At 48.9% G+C, this 21,676-nt stretch overlaps 1 protein-coding gene across 3 annotated transcripts in view; it reads right to left on the minus strand.

Annotated features, from left to right (window-relative positions):
• gnav1 (guanine nucleotide binding protein (G protein) alpha v1) overlaps positions 1 to 20,520 on the minus strand; it is a 58,616-nt gene extending 38,096 nt beyond the window's left edge. For all 3 annotated transcript variants that reach the window (XR_006833103.1, XR_006833104.1, XM_046310491.1), the window contains exons 1-2: positions 19,407 to 20,520; positions 12,460 to 12,551 (exon numbers count right to left, since the gene is read on the minus strand). Coding sequence is in view for 1 of the 3 variants with exons in the window: in XM_046310491.1 (XP_046166447.1) it covers positions 12,460 to 12,551; positions 19,407 to 19,542 (228 nt within the window). In the remaining 2 variants the exon portion in view is untranslated. The remainder of the gene's footprint in view (positions 1 to 12,459; positions 12,552 to 19,406) is intronic.
• Positions 20,521 to 21,676: the final 1,156 nt, after the last annotated feature.

Below are 21,676 nucleotides of genomic sequence, written 5' to 3' on the forward strand. Positions count from 1 at the left end.
TGCTGGAGGTCATTTTCCAGGGCTCTGGCAGTGCTCCTCCTGCTCCTCCTTGCACAAAGGCGGAGGTAACGGTCCTGCTGCTGGGTTGTTGCCCTCTTACGGCCTCCTCCCGTCTCCTGATGTACTGGCCTGTCTCCTGGTAGCGCCTCTATGCTCTGGACACCACGCTGACAGACACAGCAAACCTTCTTGCCACAGCTCGCATTGATGTTCCATCCTGGATGAGTTGCACTACCTAAATATATGCCATTTAGCAGACGCTTTTATCCAAAGCGACTTACAGTCATGTGTGCATACATTCTACGTATGGGTGGTCCCGGGAATCGAACCCACTACTCTGGCGTTACAAGCGCCATGCTCTACCAACTGAGCTACAGAAGGACCACTACCTGAGCCACTTGTGTGGGTTGTAGACTCCGTCTCATGCTACCACTAGAGTGAACGCACCGCCAGCATTCAAAAGTGACCAAAACATCAGCCAGAAAGCATAGGAACTGAGAAGTGGTCTGTGGTCACCACCTGCAGAACCACTCCTTTATTGGGGGTTTCTTGCTAATTTCCCATAATTTCCACCTTTTGTCTATTCCATTTGCACAACAGCATGTGAAATTTATTGTCAATCAGTGTTGCTTCCTAAGTGGACAGTTTGATTTCACAGAAGTGTGATTGACTTGGAGTTACATTGTGTTGTTTAAGTGTTCCCTTTATTTTTTTGAGCAGTGTAGGAATTATCGGACTATTTCTCTCTATACCATTTGTATTTCATATACCATTGACTATTGAATGTCCTTATAGGCACTTTAGTATTGCCAGTGTAACAGTATAGCTTCGGTCTCTCTCCTCGCTCCTACCTGGGCTCGAACCAGGAACACAATGACAACAGCCACCCTCAAAGCAACATTAGCCTTGCAGAGCTAGGGGAACAACTACTCCAAGTCTCAGAGCGAGTGACGTTTGAAACGCTATTAGCGCGCACCCCGCTAACTAGCTAGCCATTTCACATGACATTACACCAGCCTAACCTCGGGAGCTGATAGGCTTGAAGTCATAAACAGCAGAGCTGCTGGCAAATCGCACAAAAGTGCTGTTTGAATTAATGCTTTTGAGCCTGCTGGTGCCGACCACCGCTCTGTCAGACTGCTCTATCAAATCATAGACTTAAACATAATAACACACAGAAATATGAGCCTTAGGTCATTAATATGGTCGAATCCAGAAACTATCATCTCGAAAACAAGATGTTTATTCTTTCAGTGAAATACGGAACCGTTCTGTATTTTACCTAACGGGTGGCATCCCTCAGTCTAAATATTCCTGTTACATTGCACAACCTTTAAATGTTATGACATAATTATGTAAAATTCTGGCAAATTAGTTCGCAATGAGCCAGGCGGCACAAACTGTTGCATATACCCTGACTCTGCGTGCAATGAACGCAAGAGAAATGACACAATTTCACCCGGTTAGTATTGCCTGCTAACCGGGATTTCTTTTAGCTAAATATGCAGGTTTAAAAAGATACACTTCTGTATATTGATTTTAAGAAATGCATTGGTGTTTATGGTTAGGTACACGTTGGAGCAACGACAGTCCTTTTTCGCGAATACGCACTGCATCGATTATATGCAACGCAGGACACGCTAGATAAACTAGTAATATCATCACACCATGTGAAAGTTATAACTTATGATTATGATTGATTAAGTTTAATGCTAGCTAGCAACTTAACTTGGCTTCTTACTGCATTCACGTAACAGGTGGGCTCCTCGTGAGGCAGGTGGTTAGAGCGTTGGACTCGTTAACCGTAAGGAACACCGTAATTCCCGAGCTGACAAGGTAAAAATCTGTCGTTTTGCCCCAGTTAACCCACAGTTCCTAGGCCGTCATTGAAAATAAGAATGTGTTCTTAACGGACTTGCCTAGTTAAATAAAGATTAAATAAAATGTGTAAAAAAAACATTTTAATTTTAATTTTAAAATCAGCAAAATCAGTGTCCAAAATTACAGATTTCCGATTGTTATAAAAACTTGAAATCGGCCCTAATTAATCGGCCATTCTGATTAATCGGTCGACCTCTAACTCTGGAAAGGCCTGCGGTTGCAAACGGTGCAATTGTCGTACCAGGCAATGATACAGCCCGACAGAAAGCTCTCAATGGTGCATCTGTAGAAGTTCGTGAGGGGTGGGTCTTCGGGGCCAAGCCGAATTTCTTCAGCCTCGCTGTTGCGCCTTCTTCAATGGATGGACCATTTCAGGTTGTCAGTGATGTGAGGAGAGAGGGGGAATGAAGGAGAGAGGTGGAGGGAAGGAAGGAAGGAGAGAGGGTTGTCAGTGATGTGCACGCCGAGGGAACTTGGAAGATTCTCACCATCTCCACTGGAGTTCAAGATGGCACCAACAGACATGGTCGCCTTGTTCCTAGTTCTGAACCAACTTTGCAGTATTGTTTTTTGTGTGTGGTATTTCTTACATTATTTCCACAGAACGTTTCTTGTATTATTCCCTACAGGACTCAGGAGGTGTGCATTACCACCCACCACTTCCGAGTATATTACTCACTAATGTTCAGTCCCTGGACAATAAAGTAGACAAGCTCAGGGCGAGGATCTCATTCGAGACATCAAGGACAAAAACTTACTCTCTTTCGCGGAATTATGGCTCTCTCCGCGTATACCGTCCCTGTCCATACAGCAAGCGGGGTTCTTCGTACATCACGGACGGACAGAAAGAACTCTCCGGCAAAAAGAAATGGAGAGGTGTATGTTTCACAATTAACTACTCATGGTGTGATTAAGGTAACATACAGGAAGTCCTTTTGTTCTCCCGATTAGTAATACCTCTCCATCAAATACCGGTGGCATTACCTCCCGAGAGAATTCTCTTCGGCCATCGTCACGGCCGTGTAGATTCCAACCCTCAGGCAGACACTGACGGCTTTCAAGAAAATACACTGGACTTTGTGTAAACTGGAAACCGCATATCCTGGATTGATTTATTTACGGAAGTTTCATCAACATCTCCTGCGCTATTCACTCATTGAGAACTCTGACCATTGCTACTCCCCCTTCCGGGACAGCTACAAGGCCCTCGGCAAATCAGATCATGCCAACATTCTGTTCTTCCCCTCCTATAGGCAGAAACTTAGAACAGGAAGTACCCGTGATAAGGACTGTTTAACATTGGTCTGACCAATCAGAATCTATTCTTCAGGATTGTTTTGGTCATGTGGACAGCGATATGTTCCGTGTTGCCTCTGAGAATAGCATCGACGTATACACTACCTCAGTGACTGAGTTCATCAGGGAAGTGCATAGATGATGCTGTTCCCACTGTGAGGATCAGAGTTTATCCAAACCAATAACCCTGGATAGATGGCAACAGCCACACAAAACTGAAAGCGCCAACAACCACATTTAGTGGTGCCAGGGAATTAACCTCTCCCTCAACGTCAACAAAACGAAGGAGGTGATCGTGGACTTCAGAAGACAGCAGAGAGAGCACGCACCCATCCACATCGGTCTATCTTGTCACAGTGCTACAACACATGCCCAACGATGGGACAGAGAAAGGAGTGCGTCCCAAATGGCACCCTATTTCCTATATAGCGAATAAGGTGCCCTGTGGGCTCTGGTCTAATGTAGTGCACTACGCAGGGAATAGGGTGCCATTTGGGCTCTGGTCTAAAGTAGTGCACTATATAGGGAATAGGGTGCCATTTGGGCTCTGGTCTAATGTAGTGCACTACGCAGGGAATAGGGTGCCATTTGGGCTCTGGTCTAAAGTAGTGCACTACGTAGGGATTAGGGTGCCATTTGGGATGCTTCCTGCTACAGAATGTGGTTAATCAAAGAGTCTCTACCAGTCTGCAGCAGGCCTAGAGCAGAGATCTGCTGTACAGGGCATAGTCGGGACAGGGGAAGGCGGGGTGAGTGAGTGAGTGAGTGAGTGAGTGAACATAAGAGAGAAAGCAGGGTGTGTCTCTGTTTTTGTTGGTTCAGGGAAGGGGAAGGCATATAGATAGGGCAGTGAGGCAGCGTGTGATTTATTCCACTGGAAGAGAGTGTTAAAGTTACCATGGTGTTAAAGTTACCATGGTGTTAAAGTTACCATGGTGTTAAAGTTACCATGGTGTTAAAGTTACCATGGTGTTAAAGTTACCATGGTGTTAAAGTTACCATAGTGTTAAAGTTACCATGGTGTTAAAGTTACCATAGTGTTAAAGTTACCATAGTGTTAAAGTTACCATAGTGTTAAAGTTACCATAGTGTTAAAGTTACCATAGTTTTAAAGTTACCATAGTGTTAAAGTTACCATAGTGTTAAAGTTACCATGGTGTTAAAGTTACCATGGTGTTAAAGTTACCATGGTGTTAAAGTTACCAAACTTGTCTCTTTAGATGAAAGGGGGACTGATGGGGCAGTGAGTCTTGGATAATCTGACTTTTATGAGAAAGAGGAGGGAAAGGCCATGACCTTCAGGACCTTCATCTGGCATATCAGAGTCTATCCGGTGTGTGGGTGTCTGTGTGTGTGTGTGTGTGTGTGTGTGTGTGTGTGTGTGTGTGTGTGTGTGTGTGTGTGTGTGTGTGTGTGTGTGTGTGTGTGTGTGTGTGTTCCGGTGTAACATGACAACAGACAGCTGCCAAGGACCGATTCAGAGCAAGAATACTCCAAGTCTAGAAAATAATATTAGCACACACACACACAAACGTGTATGACGCACTAATAACTCAAACCAAATTCCTCTCATAATTGAACATTCTTGCTGCTGCACACCTGTTAGTAAACTGGTAGCCATCAAAATGCTCACCCTTTAAAAAAACAGGTCATTCCTCTCAACACTTGTTCATTATGTTGCTACATTATAGAGAAGTCAGAGTGAGGGAAGGATAGAGGGAGGGAAGGAGAGGAGGGAGGGAGGGAAGGGGAGAGAGGGACGGAGGGAAGGAGAGGGGAGAGGAGGAGAGAGGGAGGGAGGGAGGGAGGGAGGGAGGGAGGGAGGGAGGGAGGGAGGGAGGGGGAGGGAGGGAGGGAGGAGGGGGGAGAGGAGAGAGGGAGGGAGGGAAGGAGAGGAGAGAGGGAGGGAGGTAAGGAGAGGAGAGAGGGAGGTAAGGAGAAGAGAGAGGGAGGGAAGGAGGAAGGAGAGGAGAGAGGGAGGGAGGGAAGGAGAGGAGAGAGGGAAGGAAGGAGAGAAGAGAGGAGAGAGGGAAGGAGAGGAAAGGAGAGAGGGAGGGAAGGAAGGAGAGAGGGAGGGAAGGGAGGGAAGGAGAGGAGAGAGGGAGGGAAGGAGAAGAGAGAGGGAGGGAAGGAGAGGAGAGAGGAGGGAAGGAGAGGAGAGAGGAGGGAAGGAGAGGAGAGAGGAGGGAAGGAGAGGAGAGAGGGAGGGAAGGAGAGGAGAGAGGGAGGGAAGGAGAGGAGAGAGGGAGGGAGGGAAGGAGAGGAGAGAGGGAGGGAGGGAAGGAGAGGAGAGAGGGAGGGAGGGAAGGAGAGGAGAGAGGGAGGGAGGGAAGGAGAGGAGAGAGGGAGGGAGGGAGGGAAGGAGAGGAGAGAGGGAGGGAGGGAAGGAGAGGAGAGAGGGAAGGAAGGAGAGAAGAGAGGAGAGAGGGAAGGAGAGGAAAGGAGAGAGGGAGGGAAGGAAGGAGAGAGGGAAGGAAGGAGAGGAGAGAGGGAGGGAAGGAGAGGAGAGAGGGAGGGAAGGAGAGGAGAGAGGGAGGGAAGGAGAGGAGAGAGGGAGGGAAGGAGAGGAGAGAGGGAGGGAAGGGAGGGAAGGAGAGAGGGAAGGGAGGGAAGGAGAGAGGGAAGGGAGGGAAGGAGAGAGGGAGAGAGGGAGGGAAGGAGAGAGGGAGAGAGGGAGGGAAGGAGAGGAGAGAGGGAGGGAAGGAGAGGAGAGAGGGAGGGAAGGAGAGGAGAGAGGGAGGGAAGGAGAGGAGAGAGGGAGGGAAGGAGAGAGGGAGGGAAGGAGAGGAGAGAGGGAGGGAAGGAGAGAGGGAGGGAGAGGAGAGAGGGAGGGAGGAGGGATAGGAGAGAGGGAGGGAAGGAGAGGAGAGAGGGAGGGAAGGAGAGGAGAGAGGGAGGGAAAGGAGAGGAGAGAGGGAGGGAAGGAGAGGAGAGAGGGAGGGAAGGGAGGGAAGGAGAGAGGGAGGGAAGGGAGGGAAGGAGAGGAGAGAGGGAGGGAAGGAGAGGAGAGAGGGAGGGAAGGAGAGGAGAGAGGGAGGGAAGGAGAGGAGAGAGGGAGGGAAGGAGAGGAGAGAGGGAGGGAAGGAGAGGAGAGAGGGAGGGAAGGAGAGGAGAGAGGGAGGGAAGGAGAGGAGAGAGGGAGGGAGAGGAGAGAGGGAGGGAGGAGGGATAGGAGAGAGGGAGGGGAGAGAGGGAAGGAAGGAGAGAGGGAAGGAAGGAGAGAGGGAAGGAGAGAGGGAAGGAAGGAGAGAGGGAAGGAAGGAGAGAGGGAAAGAAGGAGAGAGGGACGGAGAGAGGGACGGAGAGAGGGACGGAGAGAGGGACGGAGAGAGGGACGGAGAGAGGGACGGAGAGAGGGACGGAGAGAGGGACGGAGAGAGGGACGGAGAGAGGGACGGAGAGAGGGACGGAGAGAGGGACGGAGAGAAGAGAGGGAAGGAGAGGAGAGGAGAGGAGAGAGGGAAGGAGAGAGGGAAGGAGAGGAGAGGAGAGGAGAGGAGAGGAGAGGAGAGAGGGAAGGAGAGGAGAGGAGAGAGGGAAGGAGAGGAGAGGAGAGAGGAGGGAAGGAGAGGAGAGAGGGAAGGAGAGGAGAGAGGGAGGGAAGGAGAGGAGAGAGGGAGGGAAGGAATGGAGAGAGGGAGGGAAGGAAGGAGAGAGGGAGGGAGGGAAGGAAGGAGAGAGGGAGGGAGGGAAGGAGAGGAGAGAGGGAGGGAAGGAGAGGAGAGAGGGAGGGAGGGAAGGAGAGGAGAGAGGGAGGGAAGGAGAGGAGAGAGGGAGGGAGGGAAGGAGAGGAGAGAGGGAGGGAAGGAGAGGAGAGAGGGAGGGAAGGAAGGAGAGAGGGAGGGAGGGAAGGAGAGGAGAGAGGGAGGGAGGGAAGGAGAGGAGAGAGGGAGGGAAGGAGAGGAGAGAGGGAGGAAGGAGAGGAGAGAGGGAGGGAAGGAGAGGAGAGAGGGAGGGAAGGAGAGAGGGAGGGAGGGAGGGAGAGGAGAGAGGGAGGGAGGAGGGAGAGGAGAGAGGGAGGGAGGAGGGAGAGGAGAGAGGGAGGGGAGAGAGGGAAGGAAGGAGAGAGGGAAGGAAGGAGAGAGGGAAGGAGAGATGGAAAGAAGGAGAGAGGGAGGGACGGAGAGAGGGAGGGAGAGAGGGAGGGAGAGAGGGAGGGAGAGAGGGAGGGAGAGAGGGAGGGAGAGAGGGACGGAGAGAGGGACGGAGAGAGGAACAGAGAGAGGGACGGAGAGAGGGACGGAGAGAGGGACGGAGACAAGAGAGGGAAGGAGAGGAGAGGAGAGGAGAGGAGAGAGGAGAGAGGGAAGGAGAGGAGAGGAGAGAGGAGAGAGGAGGGAAGGAGAGGAGAGAGGGACGGAGAGAGGGACGGAGAGAGGGACGGAGAGAGGGACGGAGAGAGGGACGGAGAGAGGGACGGAGAGAGGGACGGAGAGAGGGACGGAGAGAGGGACGGAGAGAGGGACGGAGAGAGGGACGGAGAGAGGGACGGAGAGAGGGACGGAGAGAGGGACGGAGAGAGGGACGGAGAGAGGGACGGAGAGGAGAGGAGAGGAGAGGAGAGGAGAGAGGAGGGAAGGAGAGGAGAGAGGGAAGGAGAGAGGGAGGGAAGGAGAGGAGAGGGAAGGAGAGGAGAGAGGGAGGTAAGGAGAGGAGAGAGGGAGGTAAGGAGAGGAGAGAGGGAGGGAGGGAGGGAATGGGAGAGATGTCTGGATGGAGGGAGAGGAGAGAGGGAGGTAAGGAGAGGAGAGAGGGAGGTAAGGAGAGGAGAGAGGGAGGGAGGGAGGGAGAGAGGGAGGGAAGGAGAGGAGAGAGGGAGGTAAGGAGAGGAGAGAGGGAGGTAAGGAGAGGAGAGAGGGAGGGAAGGAGAAGAGAGAGGGAGGGAAGGAGAAGAGAGAGGGAGGGAAGGAGAAGAGAGAGGGAGGGAAGGAGAAGAGAGAGGGAGGGAAGGAGAGGAGAGAGGGAGGGAAGGAGAGGAGAGAGGAGGGAAGGAGAGGAGAGAGGGAGGGAAGGAGAGGAGAGAGGGAGGGAAGGAGAGGAGAGAGGGAAGGAAGGAGAGGAGAGAGGGAAGGAAGGAGAGAGGGAAGGAAGGAGAGGAGAGAGGGAGGGATGGAAGGAGAGGAGAGAGGGAGGGAGGGAGGGAAGGAAGGAGAGGAGAGAGGGAGGGAGGGAGGGAAGGAGAGGAGAGAGGGAGGGAGGGAGGGAAGGAGAGGAGAGAGGGAAGAAGAGGAGAGAGGGAGGAAGAGAGAGGAGAGAGGGAGAGGAGAGAGGGAAGGAAGAGAGAAAGAGAGGAGACAGGGAAGGAGAGGAAAGGAGAGAGAGGGAGGGAAGGAAGGAGAGAGGGAAGGAAAGAGAGGAGAGAGGGAGGGAAGGAGAGGAGAGAGGGAGGGAAGGAGAGGAGAGAGGGAGGGAAGGAGAGGAGAGAGGGAGGGAAGGAGAGGAGAGAGGGAGGGAAGGAGAGGAGAGAGGGAGGGAAGGAGAGGAGAGAGGGAGGGAAGGGAGGGAAGGAGAGGAGAGAGGGAGGGAAGGAGAGGAGAGAGGGAAGGAAGGAGAGAGGGAAGGAAGGAGAGGAGAGAGGGAGGGATGGAAGGAGAGGAGAGAGGGAGGGAGGGAGGGAGGGAAGGAAGGAGAGAGAGAGAGGGAGGGAGGGAAGGAAGGAGAGGAGAGAGGGAGGGAGGGAGGGAAGGAGAGGAGAGAGGGAGGGAGGGAGGGAAGGAGAGGAGAGAGGGAGGGAGGGAAGGAGAGGAGAGAGGGAGGAAGAGAGAGGAGAGAGGGAGAGGAGAGAGGGAAGGAAGGAGAGAAGAGAGGAGAGAGGGAAGGAGAGGAAAGGAGAGAGGGAGGGAAGGAGAGAGGGAAGGAAGGAGAGGAGAGAGGGAGGGAAGGAGAGGAGAGAGGGAGGGAAGGAGAGGAGAGAGGGAGGGAAGGAGAGGAGAGAGGGAGGGAAGGAGAGGAGAGAGGGAGGGAGGGAAGGGAGGGAAGGAGAGGAGAGAGGGAGGGAAGGAGAGGAGAGAGGGAGGGAAGGAGAGGAGAGAGGGAGGGAAGGAGAGGAGAGAGGGAGGGAAGGAGAGGAGAGAGGGAGGGAAGGAGAGGAGAGAGGGAGGGAAGGAGAGAGGGAGGGAGGAGGGAGAGGAGAGAGGGAGGGAGGAGGGAGAGGAGAGAGGGAAGGAAGGAGAGAGGGAAGGAAGGAGAGAGGGAAGGAAGGAGAGAGGGAAGGAAGGAGAGAGGGAAGGAAGGAGAGAGGGAAGGAGAGATGGAAAGAAGGAGAGAGGGAGGGACGGAGAGAGGGAGGGACGGAGAGAGGGAGGGACGGAGAGAGGGAGGGACGGAGAGAGGGAGGGACGGAGAGAGGGACGGAGAGAGGGACGGAGAGAGGGACGGAGAGAGGGACGGAGAGAGGGACGGAGAGAGGGACGGAGAGAGGGACGGAGAGAAGAGAGGGAAGGAGAGGAGAGAAGAGAGGGAAGGAGAGGAGAGAGGAGAGGAGAGGGAAGGAGAGAGGAGAGGGAAGGAAGGAATGGAGAGAGGGAGGGAAGGAAGGAATGAGAGAGGGAGGGAAGGAGAGGAAGGAGAGAGGGAGGGAGGGAAGGAGAGGAGAGAGGGAGGGAAGGAGAGGAGAGAGGGAGGGAAGGAGAGGAGAGAGGGAGGGAAGGAGAGGAGAGAGGGAGGGAAGGAGAGGAGAGAGGGAGGGAAGGAGAGGAGAGAGAGGGAGGGAAGGAGAGGAGAGAGGGAGGGAAGGAGAGGAGAGAGGGAGGGAAGGAGAGGAGAGAGGGAGGGAAGGAGAGGAGAGAGGGAGGGAAGGAGAGGAGAGAGGGAGGGAAGGAGAGGAGAGAGGGAGGGAGGGAGAGGAGAGAGGGAGGGAAGGAGAGGAGAGAGGGAGGGAAGAAGAGGAGAGAGGGAGGGAAGGAGAGGAGAGAGGGAGGGAAGGAGAGGAGAGAGGGAGGGAAGGAGAGGAGAGAGGGAGGGAGGGAAGGAGAGAGGGAGGAGGGAGAGGAGAGAGGGAGGGGAGAGAGGGAAGGAAGGAGAGAGGGAAGGAAGGAGAGAGGGAAGGAAGGAGAGAGGGAAGGAAGGAGAGAGGGAAGGAAGGAGAGAGGGAAGGAAGGAGAGAGGGAAGGAGAGAGGGAAAGAAGGAGAGAGGGAAAGAAGGAGAGAGGGAGGGACGGAGAGAGGGAGGGAGAGAGGGAGGGAGAGAGGGAGGAGAGAGGGAGGGAGAGAGGGAGGGAGAGAGGGAGGGAGAGAGGGACGGAGAGAGGGACGGAGAGAGGGACGGAGAGAGGGACGGAGAGAGGGACGGAGAGAGGGACGGAGAGAGGGACGGAGAGGAGAGGAGAGAGGGAAGGAGAGGAGAGGAGAGAGGGAAGGAGAGGAGAGGAGAGAGGGAAGGAGAGGAGAGGAGAGAGGGAAGGAGAGGAGAGGAGAGAGGAGAGAGGAGGGAAGGAAAGGAGAGAGGGAAGGAGAGAGGGAGGGAAGGAGAGGAGAGAGGGAGGGAAGGAGAGGAGAGAGGGAGGGAAGGAGAGGAGAGAGGGAGGGAAGGAGAGGAGAGAGGGAGGGAAGGAAGGAAGGAGAGGAGGGAAGGAAGGAAAGAGAGGAGAGAGGGAGGGAAGGAGAGGAGAGAGGGAGGGAAGGAGAGGAGAGAGGGAGGGAAGGAGAGGAGAGAGGGAGGGAAGGAGAGAGGAGAGAGGGAGGGAAGGAGAGGAGAGGAGAGAGGGAAGGAGAGGAGAGGAGAGAGGAGAGAGGAGGGAAGGAAAGGAGAGAGGGAAGGAGAGAGGGAGGGAAGGAGAGGAGAGAGGGAGGGAAGGAGAGGAGAGAGGGAGGGAAGGAGAGGAGAGAGGGAGGGAAGGAGAGGAGAGAGGGAGGGAAGGAAGGAGAGAGGGAGGGAAGGAGAGGAGAGAGGGAGGGAAGGAAGGAAGGAGAGGAGGGAAGGAAGGAAGGAGAGGAGAGAGGGAGGGAAGGAGAGGAGAGAGGGAGGGAAGGAGAGGAGAGAGGGAGGGAAGGAGAGAGGAGAGAGGGAGGGAAGGAGAGAGGAGAGAGGGAGGGAAGGAGAGAGGAGAGAGGGAGGGAAGGAGAGGAGAGAGGGAGGGAAGGAGAGGAGAGAGGGAGGGAAGGAGAGGAGAGAGGGAGGGAAGGAGAGGAGAGAGGGAGGGAAGGAGAGAGGGAGGGAAGGAGAGGAGAGAGGGAAGGAGAGGAGAGAGGGAAGGAGAGGAGAGAGGGGAGGGAAGGAGAGAGGGGAGGGAAGGAGAGGAGAGAGGGGAGGGAAGGAGAGGAGAGAGGGGAGGGAAGGAGAGGAGAGAGGGGAGGGAAGGAGAGGAGAGAGGGGAGGGAAGGAGAGGAGAGAGGGGAGGGAAGGAGAGGAGAGAGGGGAGGGAAGGAGAGGAGAGAGGGGAGGGAAGGAGAGGAGAGAGGGGAGGGAAGGAGAGGAGAGAGGGGAGGGAAGGAGAGGAGAGAGGGGAGGGAAGGAGGAGAGAAGGAGGAGAGAAGGGAGGGAAGGAGGAGAGAAGGGAGGGAAGGAGGAGAGAAGGGAGGGAAGGAGGAGAGAGGGGAGGGAAGGAGGAGAGAGGGGAGGGAAGGAGGAGAGAGGGGAGGGAAGGAGGAGAGAGGGGAGGGAAGGAGGAGAGAGGGGAGGGAAGGAGGGGGGAGGGGAGGAGAGGAGAGGAGTGAGGGGAGGGGAGGAGAGGAGTGAGAGGAGGAGAGGAGTGAGAGAGGGGAGGAGAGTAGTGAGAGTAGGTAGGAGTGGAGTGAGAGAGGGGAGGGGAGGAGTGAGAGAGGAGAGAAGAGGAGAGAGAGAGAGGGGAGGGAGGGAAGGAGAGAGGGGAGGGAAGGAGAGGAGTAAAAATCTAAGTGAGAAGGAGAATAAAGAGGAATGGAAGAAAGGGAAAGTTGGTGGGAAAAGAGGGAGGGAGACCGAGAGAGAGTCGGTGGTTCACCCAGTCAGTGAGGGAGTGTGTCTCAGTATTGTCCACATTCCTCTATTTAACCCCAGACCTTAGGACAAACACACAGGAAGAGTTGATGCAGATGTGTCCCCAGAAGGCACCATGCCCTCACTCAGAAGGCACTCACCCCCCTCTCTCTGACCCCCCCACTCTCTCACTTATTCTACTTCTTATCAGATGAGTGATATGATCATCAGCTATCTCACCTGGCCAGTTCCATTATAGTGAGTAGCAACCAGCACCTGGTCTGTGTGGACAGGACAACTGAGACGTCCATACAATGACTGGCAAGCAATTTGATCAGGCTTCTACTGTATTTAGATTACCTCTCTGTGTGTGTGTGTGTGTGTACCTTGAAGCTGGACAGCTCTTGCTTGGTAAAGCCATGGCTGTGGATGATCTTCATCTGTTTGACCAGAGTACTCTTCCCACTCTCTGCTGCTCCTGAATGAGACGCAGGGATGGAGACATTTCAGGTGTTATATTATCATGTCTCTCTTCGTTTTCCAAACCTTGAGGGTAATATTTACCGTTAAATTCTATTTTTTTTTCTTCATGGTTTGTGTCTTCTCACTTTTGTTTATTTCACTTGCTTTGGCAATGTAAACATGTTTCCATGCCAATAAACCCCTTTGAATTGATGAGAGCGAGAGTGCGAGAGCAAGAGAGAAATAGTTTCTTACATTGTATTACAAAAAGTTCAAGGACAATGGCTTTATCTTGACGCCTGGGTCCCAGATCAGTTTGTGCTGTGACTGGACAATGACCATAGATAGATCAGATCAGTTTGTGCTGTGACTGGACAATGACCATAGATAGATCAGATCAGTTTGTGCTGTGACTGGACAATGACCATAGATAGATCAGATCAGTTTGTGCTGTGACTGGACAATGACCATAGATAGATCAGATCAGTTTGTGCTGTGACTGGACAATGACCATAGATAGGAGAGTTGACAAGACAGCATAAAACATCTGGAGTGTTTCCCTTAAGGAATCATGTACCTATACCTAAGGGAATTGTTTAAGGATTCCTTTAGATAGGAGAGGGCATCATTTAAGGGTTTTACGGTAGTTTGAAGACAGGTACAACAGAAAGAGTCTCTGATTACCAAGGAAATTACTTAGTTAAAGTCTTAATTAAAGTCTTAGTTAATAAAAACGTTTTTTTAAGTATTCAAACGAATTGATTCATTAGATAATAAAATGTGTTCATTTGAGTTACTTTTTACTCAACTTGTTTCTATTAATTTCTAGCACATCAAGCGAAGTCCAGAGCAGCGGAGGCTGCAGAAGGGAGGGCGACTCATAACGGCTGAAACGGAGCAAACGGAATGACAGAAACCATGAGCCTTTCTCAGGAGCAAGCGAGGGTCAGAGTATAAGTCCATATCAAAGGATGCGACACGGAGCACGGAGGGCACTTCTCTAATGCCTACTCCGTTTGGACATATGTTGAAGCATCGATGTAAGCTTCAACAGAAAGTATGCAAAGAAATATGACTCAATCATGTAAAAAATGAACATTTATTGAAATCATTGGCGGCCAATTATTTCTAGTAGTTTCTAGCACATCAAGATAACGCAGTACTGTTGACAAGCCACGAATAATTGACATCTACTTTGCATAACATTAGTTGTAGGTCATTTTTGCCTGTTAAACTATCTGGTTAGCTACATTATTACAAGTCACATATAGCTAGCTTATAGTTATGAAGTAAAACGTTTGAATTGCGTATATCTTGATTCCTCTCCATTGTCATTGTCCTGGCTGGAAGAAGGTTCAGTGAATGGGTAAGTCCATAGTCAAGTCAATAGCTAGCTAACTAGCCACAAATAATTGTTCGCTAGGTAGTTGCCCACTAAACATTTACATATACCTTGCATAACATTAGTTTTAGGCCCTTTCTGCCTGTTTACCAAGCTGGCTAGCTAGATTACTATGGCTCACATACATCTAGCTGATAATTATGATATAAAACATTTGCTTTGTGGTGCAGTGTGCGATAAGCATTACTCCCCCCTACTGTGTTAAATGTTACGTTTGATGATTTCTCCTCACACTCGTCCCCACAAGAACGTAGTCAAGAGAACATCCTGGGAGAATGCACTCAGAGCATGAGCATGGAGCACGGTAGTATGCATACAACACCACGTGTCTGATACCATTCCACTTCAGCCATTAACACAAGCACGTCCTCCCGAATGAATGTGCCACCAACCTCCTGTGGTATAGAGTATGTAGCCTGCTAGCTGTGTTGTGCACCTTTCCTTGTTCAGCTACCTAGCTAGCTGGTGGAAGTGTTTCTTTTGAAACCAGGGCAGAGGAAAGAAACATTCACTTCCACAAGTGCTGTTTACATGGATATCCCTACTGAATGCTGTTTACATGGATATCCCTACTGAATGCTGTTTACATGGATATCCCTACTGAATGCTGTTTACATGGATATCCCTCCCTACTGAATGCTGTTTACATGGATACCCCTACTGAATGCTGTTTACATGGATATCCATACTGAATGCTGTTTGTTATCCATACTGAATGCTGTTTACATGGATATCCCTACTGAATGCTGTTTGATATCCATACTGAATGCTGTTTACATGGATATCCCTACTGAATGCTGTTTACATGGATACCCCTACTGAATGCTGTTTACATGGATACCCCTACTGAATGCTGTTTACATGGATACCCCTACTGAATGCTGTTTACATGGATACCCCTACTGAATGCTGTTTACATGGATACCCCTACTGAATGCTGTTTACATGGATACCCCTACTGAATGCTGTTTACATGGATACCCCTACTGAATGCTGTTTACATGGATATCCCTACTGAATGCTGTTTACATGGATATCCATACTGAATGCTGTTTACATGGATACCCCTACTGAATGCTGTTTACATGGATACCCCTACTGAATGCTGTTTACATGGATATCCATACTGAATGCTGTTTACATGGATACCCCTACTGAATGCTGTTTGATATCCCTACTGAATGCTGTTTACATGGATATCCATACTGAATGCTGTTTACATGAATATCCATACTGAATGCTGTTTGATATCCATACTGAATGCTGTTTACATGGATATCCCTACTGAATGCTGTTTACATGGATACCCCTACTGAATGCTGTTTACATGGATACCCCTACTGCATGCTGTTTGATATCCCTACTGAATGCTGTTTACATGGATATCCATACTGAATGCTGTTTACATGGATACCCCTACTGAATGCTGTTTACATGGATACCCCTACTGAATGCTGTTTACATGGATACCCCTACTGAATGCTGTTTACATGGATACCCCTACTGAATGCTGTTTACATGGATACCCCTACTGAATGCGGTTTACATGGATACCCCTACTGAATGCTGTTTACATGGATATCCCTACTGAATGCTGTTTACATGGATATCCCTACTGAATGCTGTTTACATGGATATCCATACTGAATGCTGTTTGATACCAATACTGAATGCCATTTACATGGATATCCCTACTGAATGCCGTTCACATGGATATCCCTACTGAATGCCGTTCACATGGATATCCCTACTGAATGCCGTTCACATGGATATCCCTACTGAATGCCGTTCACATGGATATCCCTACTGAATGCCGTTCACATGGATATCCCTACTGAATGCCGTTCACATGGATATCCCTACTGAATGCCGTTCACATGGATATCCCTACTGAATGCCGTTCACATGGATATCCCTACTGAATGCCGTTCACATGGATATCCCTACTGAATGCCGTTCACATGGATATCCCTACTGAATGCCGTTCACATGGATATCCCTACTGAATGCCGTTCACATGGATATCCCTACTGAATGCCGTTCACATGGATATCCCTACTGAATGCCGTTTACATGGATACCCCTACTGAATGCTGTTTGATATCCCTACTGAATGCTGTTTACATGGATATCCATACTGAATGCTGTTTACATGGATACCCCTACTGAATGCTGTTTGATATCCCTACTGAATGCTGTTTACATGGATATCCATACTGAATGCTGTTTACATGGATACCCCTACTGAATGCTGTTTGATATCCCTACTGAATGCTGTTTACATTGATATCCATACTGAATGCTGTTTACATGGATATCCCTACTGAATGCTGTTTACATGGATACCCCTACTGCATGCTGTTTGATATCCCTACTGAATGCTGTTTACATGGATACCCCTACTGAATGCCGTTCACATGGATACCCCTACTGAATGCCGTTCACATGGATATCCCTACTGAATGCCGTTCACATGGATATCCCTACTGAATGCCGTTCACATGGATATCCCTACTGAATGCCGTTCACATGGATATCCCTACTGAATGCCGTTCACATGGATATCCCTACTGAATGCCGTTTACATGGATACCCCTACTGAATGCTGTTTGATATCCCTACTGAATGCCGTTTACATGGATATCCATACTGAATGCCGTTTACATGGATACCCCTACTGAATGCTGTTTGATATCCCTACTGAATGCTGTTTACATGGATATCCATACTGAATGCTGTTTACATGGATATCCATACTGAATGCTGTTTACATGGATATCCATACTGAATGCTGTTTACATGGATATCCATACTGAATGCTGTTTACATGGATACCCCTACTGAATGCTGTTTGATATCCCTACTGAATGCTGTTTACATGGATATCCATACTGAATGCTGTTTACATGGATATCCCTACTGAATGCTGTTTACATGGATACCCCTACTGCATGCTGTTTGATATCCCTACTGAATGCTGTTTACATGGATATCCATACTGAATGCTGTTTACATGGATATCCATACTGAATGCTGTTCACATGGATATCCCTACTGAATGCCGTTCACATGGATATCCCTACTGAATGCCGTTCACATGGATATCCCTACTGAATGCCGTTCACATGGATATCCCTACTGAATGCCGTTTACATGGATATCCATACTGAATGCTGTTTGATACCCATACTGAATGCTGTTTACATGGATACCCCTACTGAATGCTGTTTGATACCCATACTGAATGCCATTCACATGGATATCCCTACTGAATGCCGTTCACATGGATATCCCTACTGAATGCCGTTCACATGGATATCCCTACTGAATGCCGTTCACATGGATATCCCTACTGAATGCCGTTTACATGGATATCCATACTGAATGCTGTTTGATACCCATACTGAATGCTGTTTACATGGATACCCCTACTGAATGCTGTTTGATACCCATACTGAATGCCATTCACATGGATATCCCTACTGAATGCCGTTCACATGGATATCCCTACTGAATGCCGTTCACATGGATATCCCTACTGAATGCCGTTCACATGGATATCCCTACTGAATGCCGTTTACATGGATATCCATACTGAATGCTGTTTGATACCCATACTGAATGCTGTTTACATGGATACCCCTACTGAATGCTGTTTGATACCCATACTGAATGCCATTCACATGGATATCCCTACTGAATGCCGTTCACATGGATATCCCTACTGAATGCCATTCACATGGATATCCCTACTGAATGCCGTTCACATGGATATCCCTACTGAATGCCGTTCACATGGATATCCCTACTGAATGCCGTTCACATGGATATCCCTACTGAATGCCGTTCACATGGATATCCCTACTGAATGCCGTTCACATGGATATCCCTACTGAATGCCGTTCACATGGATATCCCTACTGAATGCCGTTCACATGGATATCCCTACTGAATGCCGTTCACATGGATATCCCTACTGAATGCCGTTCACATGGATATCCCTACTGAATGCCGTTCACATGGATATCCCTACTGAATGCCGTTCACATGGATATCCCTACTGAATGCCGTTCACATGGATATCCCTACTGAATGCCGTTTACATGGATATCCCTACTGAATGCCGTTTACATGGATATCCCTACTGAATGCCGTTTACATGGATACCCATACTGAATGCTATTTACATTGATATCCCTACTGAATGCCGTTCACATGGATATCCCTACTGAATTCCGTTTACATGGATATCTCTACTGAATGGCGTTTACATGGATATCCCTACTGAATGGCGTTTACATGGATATCCCTACTGAATGGCGTTCACATGGATATCCCTACTGAATGCCGTTTACATGGATATCCCTACTGAATGCTGTTTACATGGATATCCATACTGAATGCCGTTTACATGGATATCCCTACTGAATGCTGTTTGATACCCATACTGAATGCTGTTTACATTGATATCCCTACTGAATGCTGTTTACATCGATATCCCTACTGAATGCTGTTTACATTGATACCCCTACTGAATGCTGTTTACATGGATATCCCTACTGAATGCTGTTTGATACCCATACTGAATGCTGTTTACATGGATATCCCTACTGAATGCTGTTTACATGGATATCCCTACTGAATGCTGTTTGATACCCATACTGAATGTTGTTTACATTGATATCCCTACTGAATGCTGTTTACATTGATATCCATACTGAATTAAGCACTTGAGGGGCCTCGAGGGCAACTAACTTTTTTCAATTACTTTAAGGGGGAAATTTGCCTTTAAATGTTTTGTGCAAAAAAATAAAATAAGGGAAAGATAAAGGGTGAAAAGCTACTTAAGATGTTTTATGCAACCGGGCCCTGGATATTTATCTTGTTCTGGTTCATCTCAACACAAACCACATTGGCCTCTATCTGCACTGCGATTCATTCACTGTGACTGACCAGGAAGAATGTTAGACCATTGTGTGGAAACGCCTGCCCCCTTTAAACTCCTCACTGTGTTTCTGTTAAACCAATCATTTCATCTAGTATGGGTCTTTTTAGCTCGTTGCTGTTGTTCCAATAGCCTCGTTTGAGCTAGAAGTGTGTGGGGCTAGGCTCAACTTGCAAATGTGTTGTGCAAGCCTAGTGTACTAGCTTAGGGCCAGGAGTTTGTCCAGTGGATCTGACCAGAGAACACTCGGCTGTACAATACAGAACATCAAAACACTCTTCTACCGAAGGTGGAATATTGTCCACTAACTACTATTACCACCACCACCATACAGAGAGAGTAGAGTGACATTTGAAATGTGTCTATTCCATTGAAATTTGCGACTGGAATGTTTCCCTGTTCATTTTCGATGGATTATTTTCGCTTTTGTTTACCAATTTCACTTGCTTTGGCAATGTAAACATATGTTTCCATGTCAATAAAGCCCATTGAATGTAATGTAATTGAGAGAAAGAGAGACTTACCGAGCATTAGAATTTTGACCACGTTCATCTCCCTCTTGGCGTATTCATACAGGTCCCTGTCTATCTTCGCGCTCTGAAGCTTCGCCTTCTTTCCCTCCTCCGTTAGGTCTTGTTCTGAACTGAGACACTGTCCCATCTCGCCTTGCTCATCTCCTCGTTCACCGGACACGCACGAGCTAGAATAATACCGGGGAAGGGGGATCAGTCACCGTGGGTTGACGGTGATAGTTGACGCGAACATGTTTATCCAATTCAGTTTTGATTATCGCTTTTTCCTCTTGATGTGTCACATTTTGGGGTGGTTTTCTATGCCAAATGTCTGCAACAATATGGCCAAATGTTCTGTCCTATTCCTTTTTATGACTAAATTAATAACGAAGAAAAAAGTAATTGAATATGTTAAAGTTATTCAATCGGTTCGCATTGGAAGCGCATGTCCATCCGTTGTTACATGACGCGGAATCGCTCGCAATATATCCAATCGAAAAAGGTGAAAACGTTTACCTACTCACTAGCCTAAAAAGTGTCTCGTTACCCAACCAACCACCAAATCGGCAAGGCTATTGTGAATACTTCCTTGTTGTGACTCGAGAGACAAACAACATTTTCAAAAAATAGGCTACCTTCAAATGTCCAATGAGACTGAGCGCCGCTATAGTAGCCTCCAGAATCCTAACCCCCGAAAAGTTTATCCTCCTAGTTGATTTAGGACGGGAGATCCCTCCCACACAGCCTCATAGACTCCCACGGTATTGCAGCATTGGAAAAGTTTCAGATATCCCGTGGAAGTGACGTTTCGGGAGGAGAAATTGACGCCTGAGTGAGTGCTGCCATGTCCACTGGATCCACAAGGTGCGGTACTATGAAAATAACAAACATAATAATCACTGTTTTGAATGTCAGTACGTTCACCAACGCCTCAAATCCTGCCAAACGCGCGGGTCAGGGATTAGTTTCCCTTTGTGTTCCTAATGAGGTGAACGTTTTTTATTCAAGAGACTCGAGCCGTGTCCTCATTTCGACAGCTCAGCGTAATCTGTGACCACACAGCCGCAACCACCGGTCTAGTTTTCCGCGCGACATGCTGACCTAAACGGTTGTTAATCAGTTGGGTATGGGGTGGTGTGATTTGAGTGGATGTAGACATGTAGTTGACCCCGTCAGCTTTGGTGAAACGCCACAGACACCTTTCTTTTTCAAAAACTCTCTAAATAGTTTAGTATTAAAGCCCCCATGCAGTCGTTTAAATTGTATTTTAAAATCATCACTTGTATGGCCAATAAATCACTTTTATCTCTTTAATAATTTATTTCCGAGCCTCCTTTTGCCATTGTAATGCTCTCTGGTCATGAGGGGGTTGATACACACTTCAATATATTTACACACACAGCCCTGGTTGTCAGATAGGATCTTCAAGACCAGTGGTCCTCAAACTGTGGATGGCGACAGGGGTCCAGGTGGGTCACCCCATCACATTCTTTGTACATTGCAACATTTGATTTATTTCTAAACTCTAGAGCAGGGCTCTCCAACCCTGTTCCTGGACAGCTACACTTCTGTAGGTTTTCACTCCAACACTAATCTAGCGAACATGAATCTAATAATTTAGCTGCGTGAGTCGCTAAATCATGTTGGTTTACAACTGGGGTTGGAGCTCAAACCTACAGGAGGGTAGGTCTCCAGGAACACGTTTGGAGAGCTCTGTTTAAGGAGGCTACATATGCAAATAAGATGACTGGTCATTGGTCAGAATAATTAGATCAGATTGTGATGTCATGCTTTTTTCCCCCCCTTTGTTTATTTGAGTAAATACTTGAACACTTATTTTTCTAAACTACATTGTTGGTTAAAGGCTCGTAAGCAATTCACTGTAAGGTCGACACCTGTTGGATTCGGTGCATGTGACAAATAACATTTGATTTGCTGTGGGCCAAAAAACACCCCCACCTGAACAGGCTGAAGTTTCCATCACTTTTTCACTAAAAAGGGCATTATCATAATTTCAGTGTCATTTCAACCTGAGTGTGGAAATATAAGTTTGTAAGATGGGTGAAGACGATTATAGGAACAAGTACTCTTCTGAAACTATCATTACAGACATTAGTGGTAAGCAAATGTGTGTTTACACAATGTTTTCAGCTCAGTAGGTAATAATGTTAACCTGTTCTGTTTCCACTTCATGGCAGATATGGACTATTCAACAACTACAAACCTCAGAAAATAATGGGGACAGTATTTTGTATTTTCTTGTCATTACCAGACAATGAATT

The sequence above is a fragment of the Oncorhynchus gorbuscha genome, linkage group LG18, assembly GCF_021184085.1.
Source record: "Oncorhynchus gorbuscha isolate QuinsamMale2020 ecotype Even-year linkage group LG18, OgorEven_v1.0, whole genome shotgun sequence".
In the NCBI taxonomy this organism is placed as follows: Eukaryota; Metazoa; Chordata; class Actinopteri; order Salmoniformes; family Salmonidae; genus Oncorhynchus; species Oncorhynchus gorbuscha.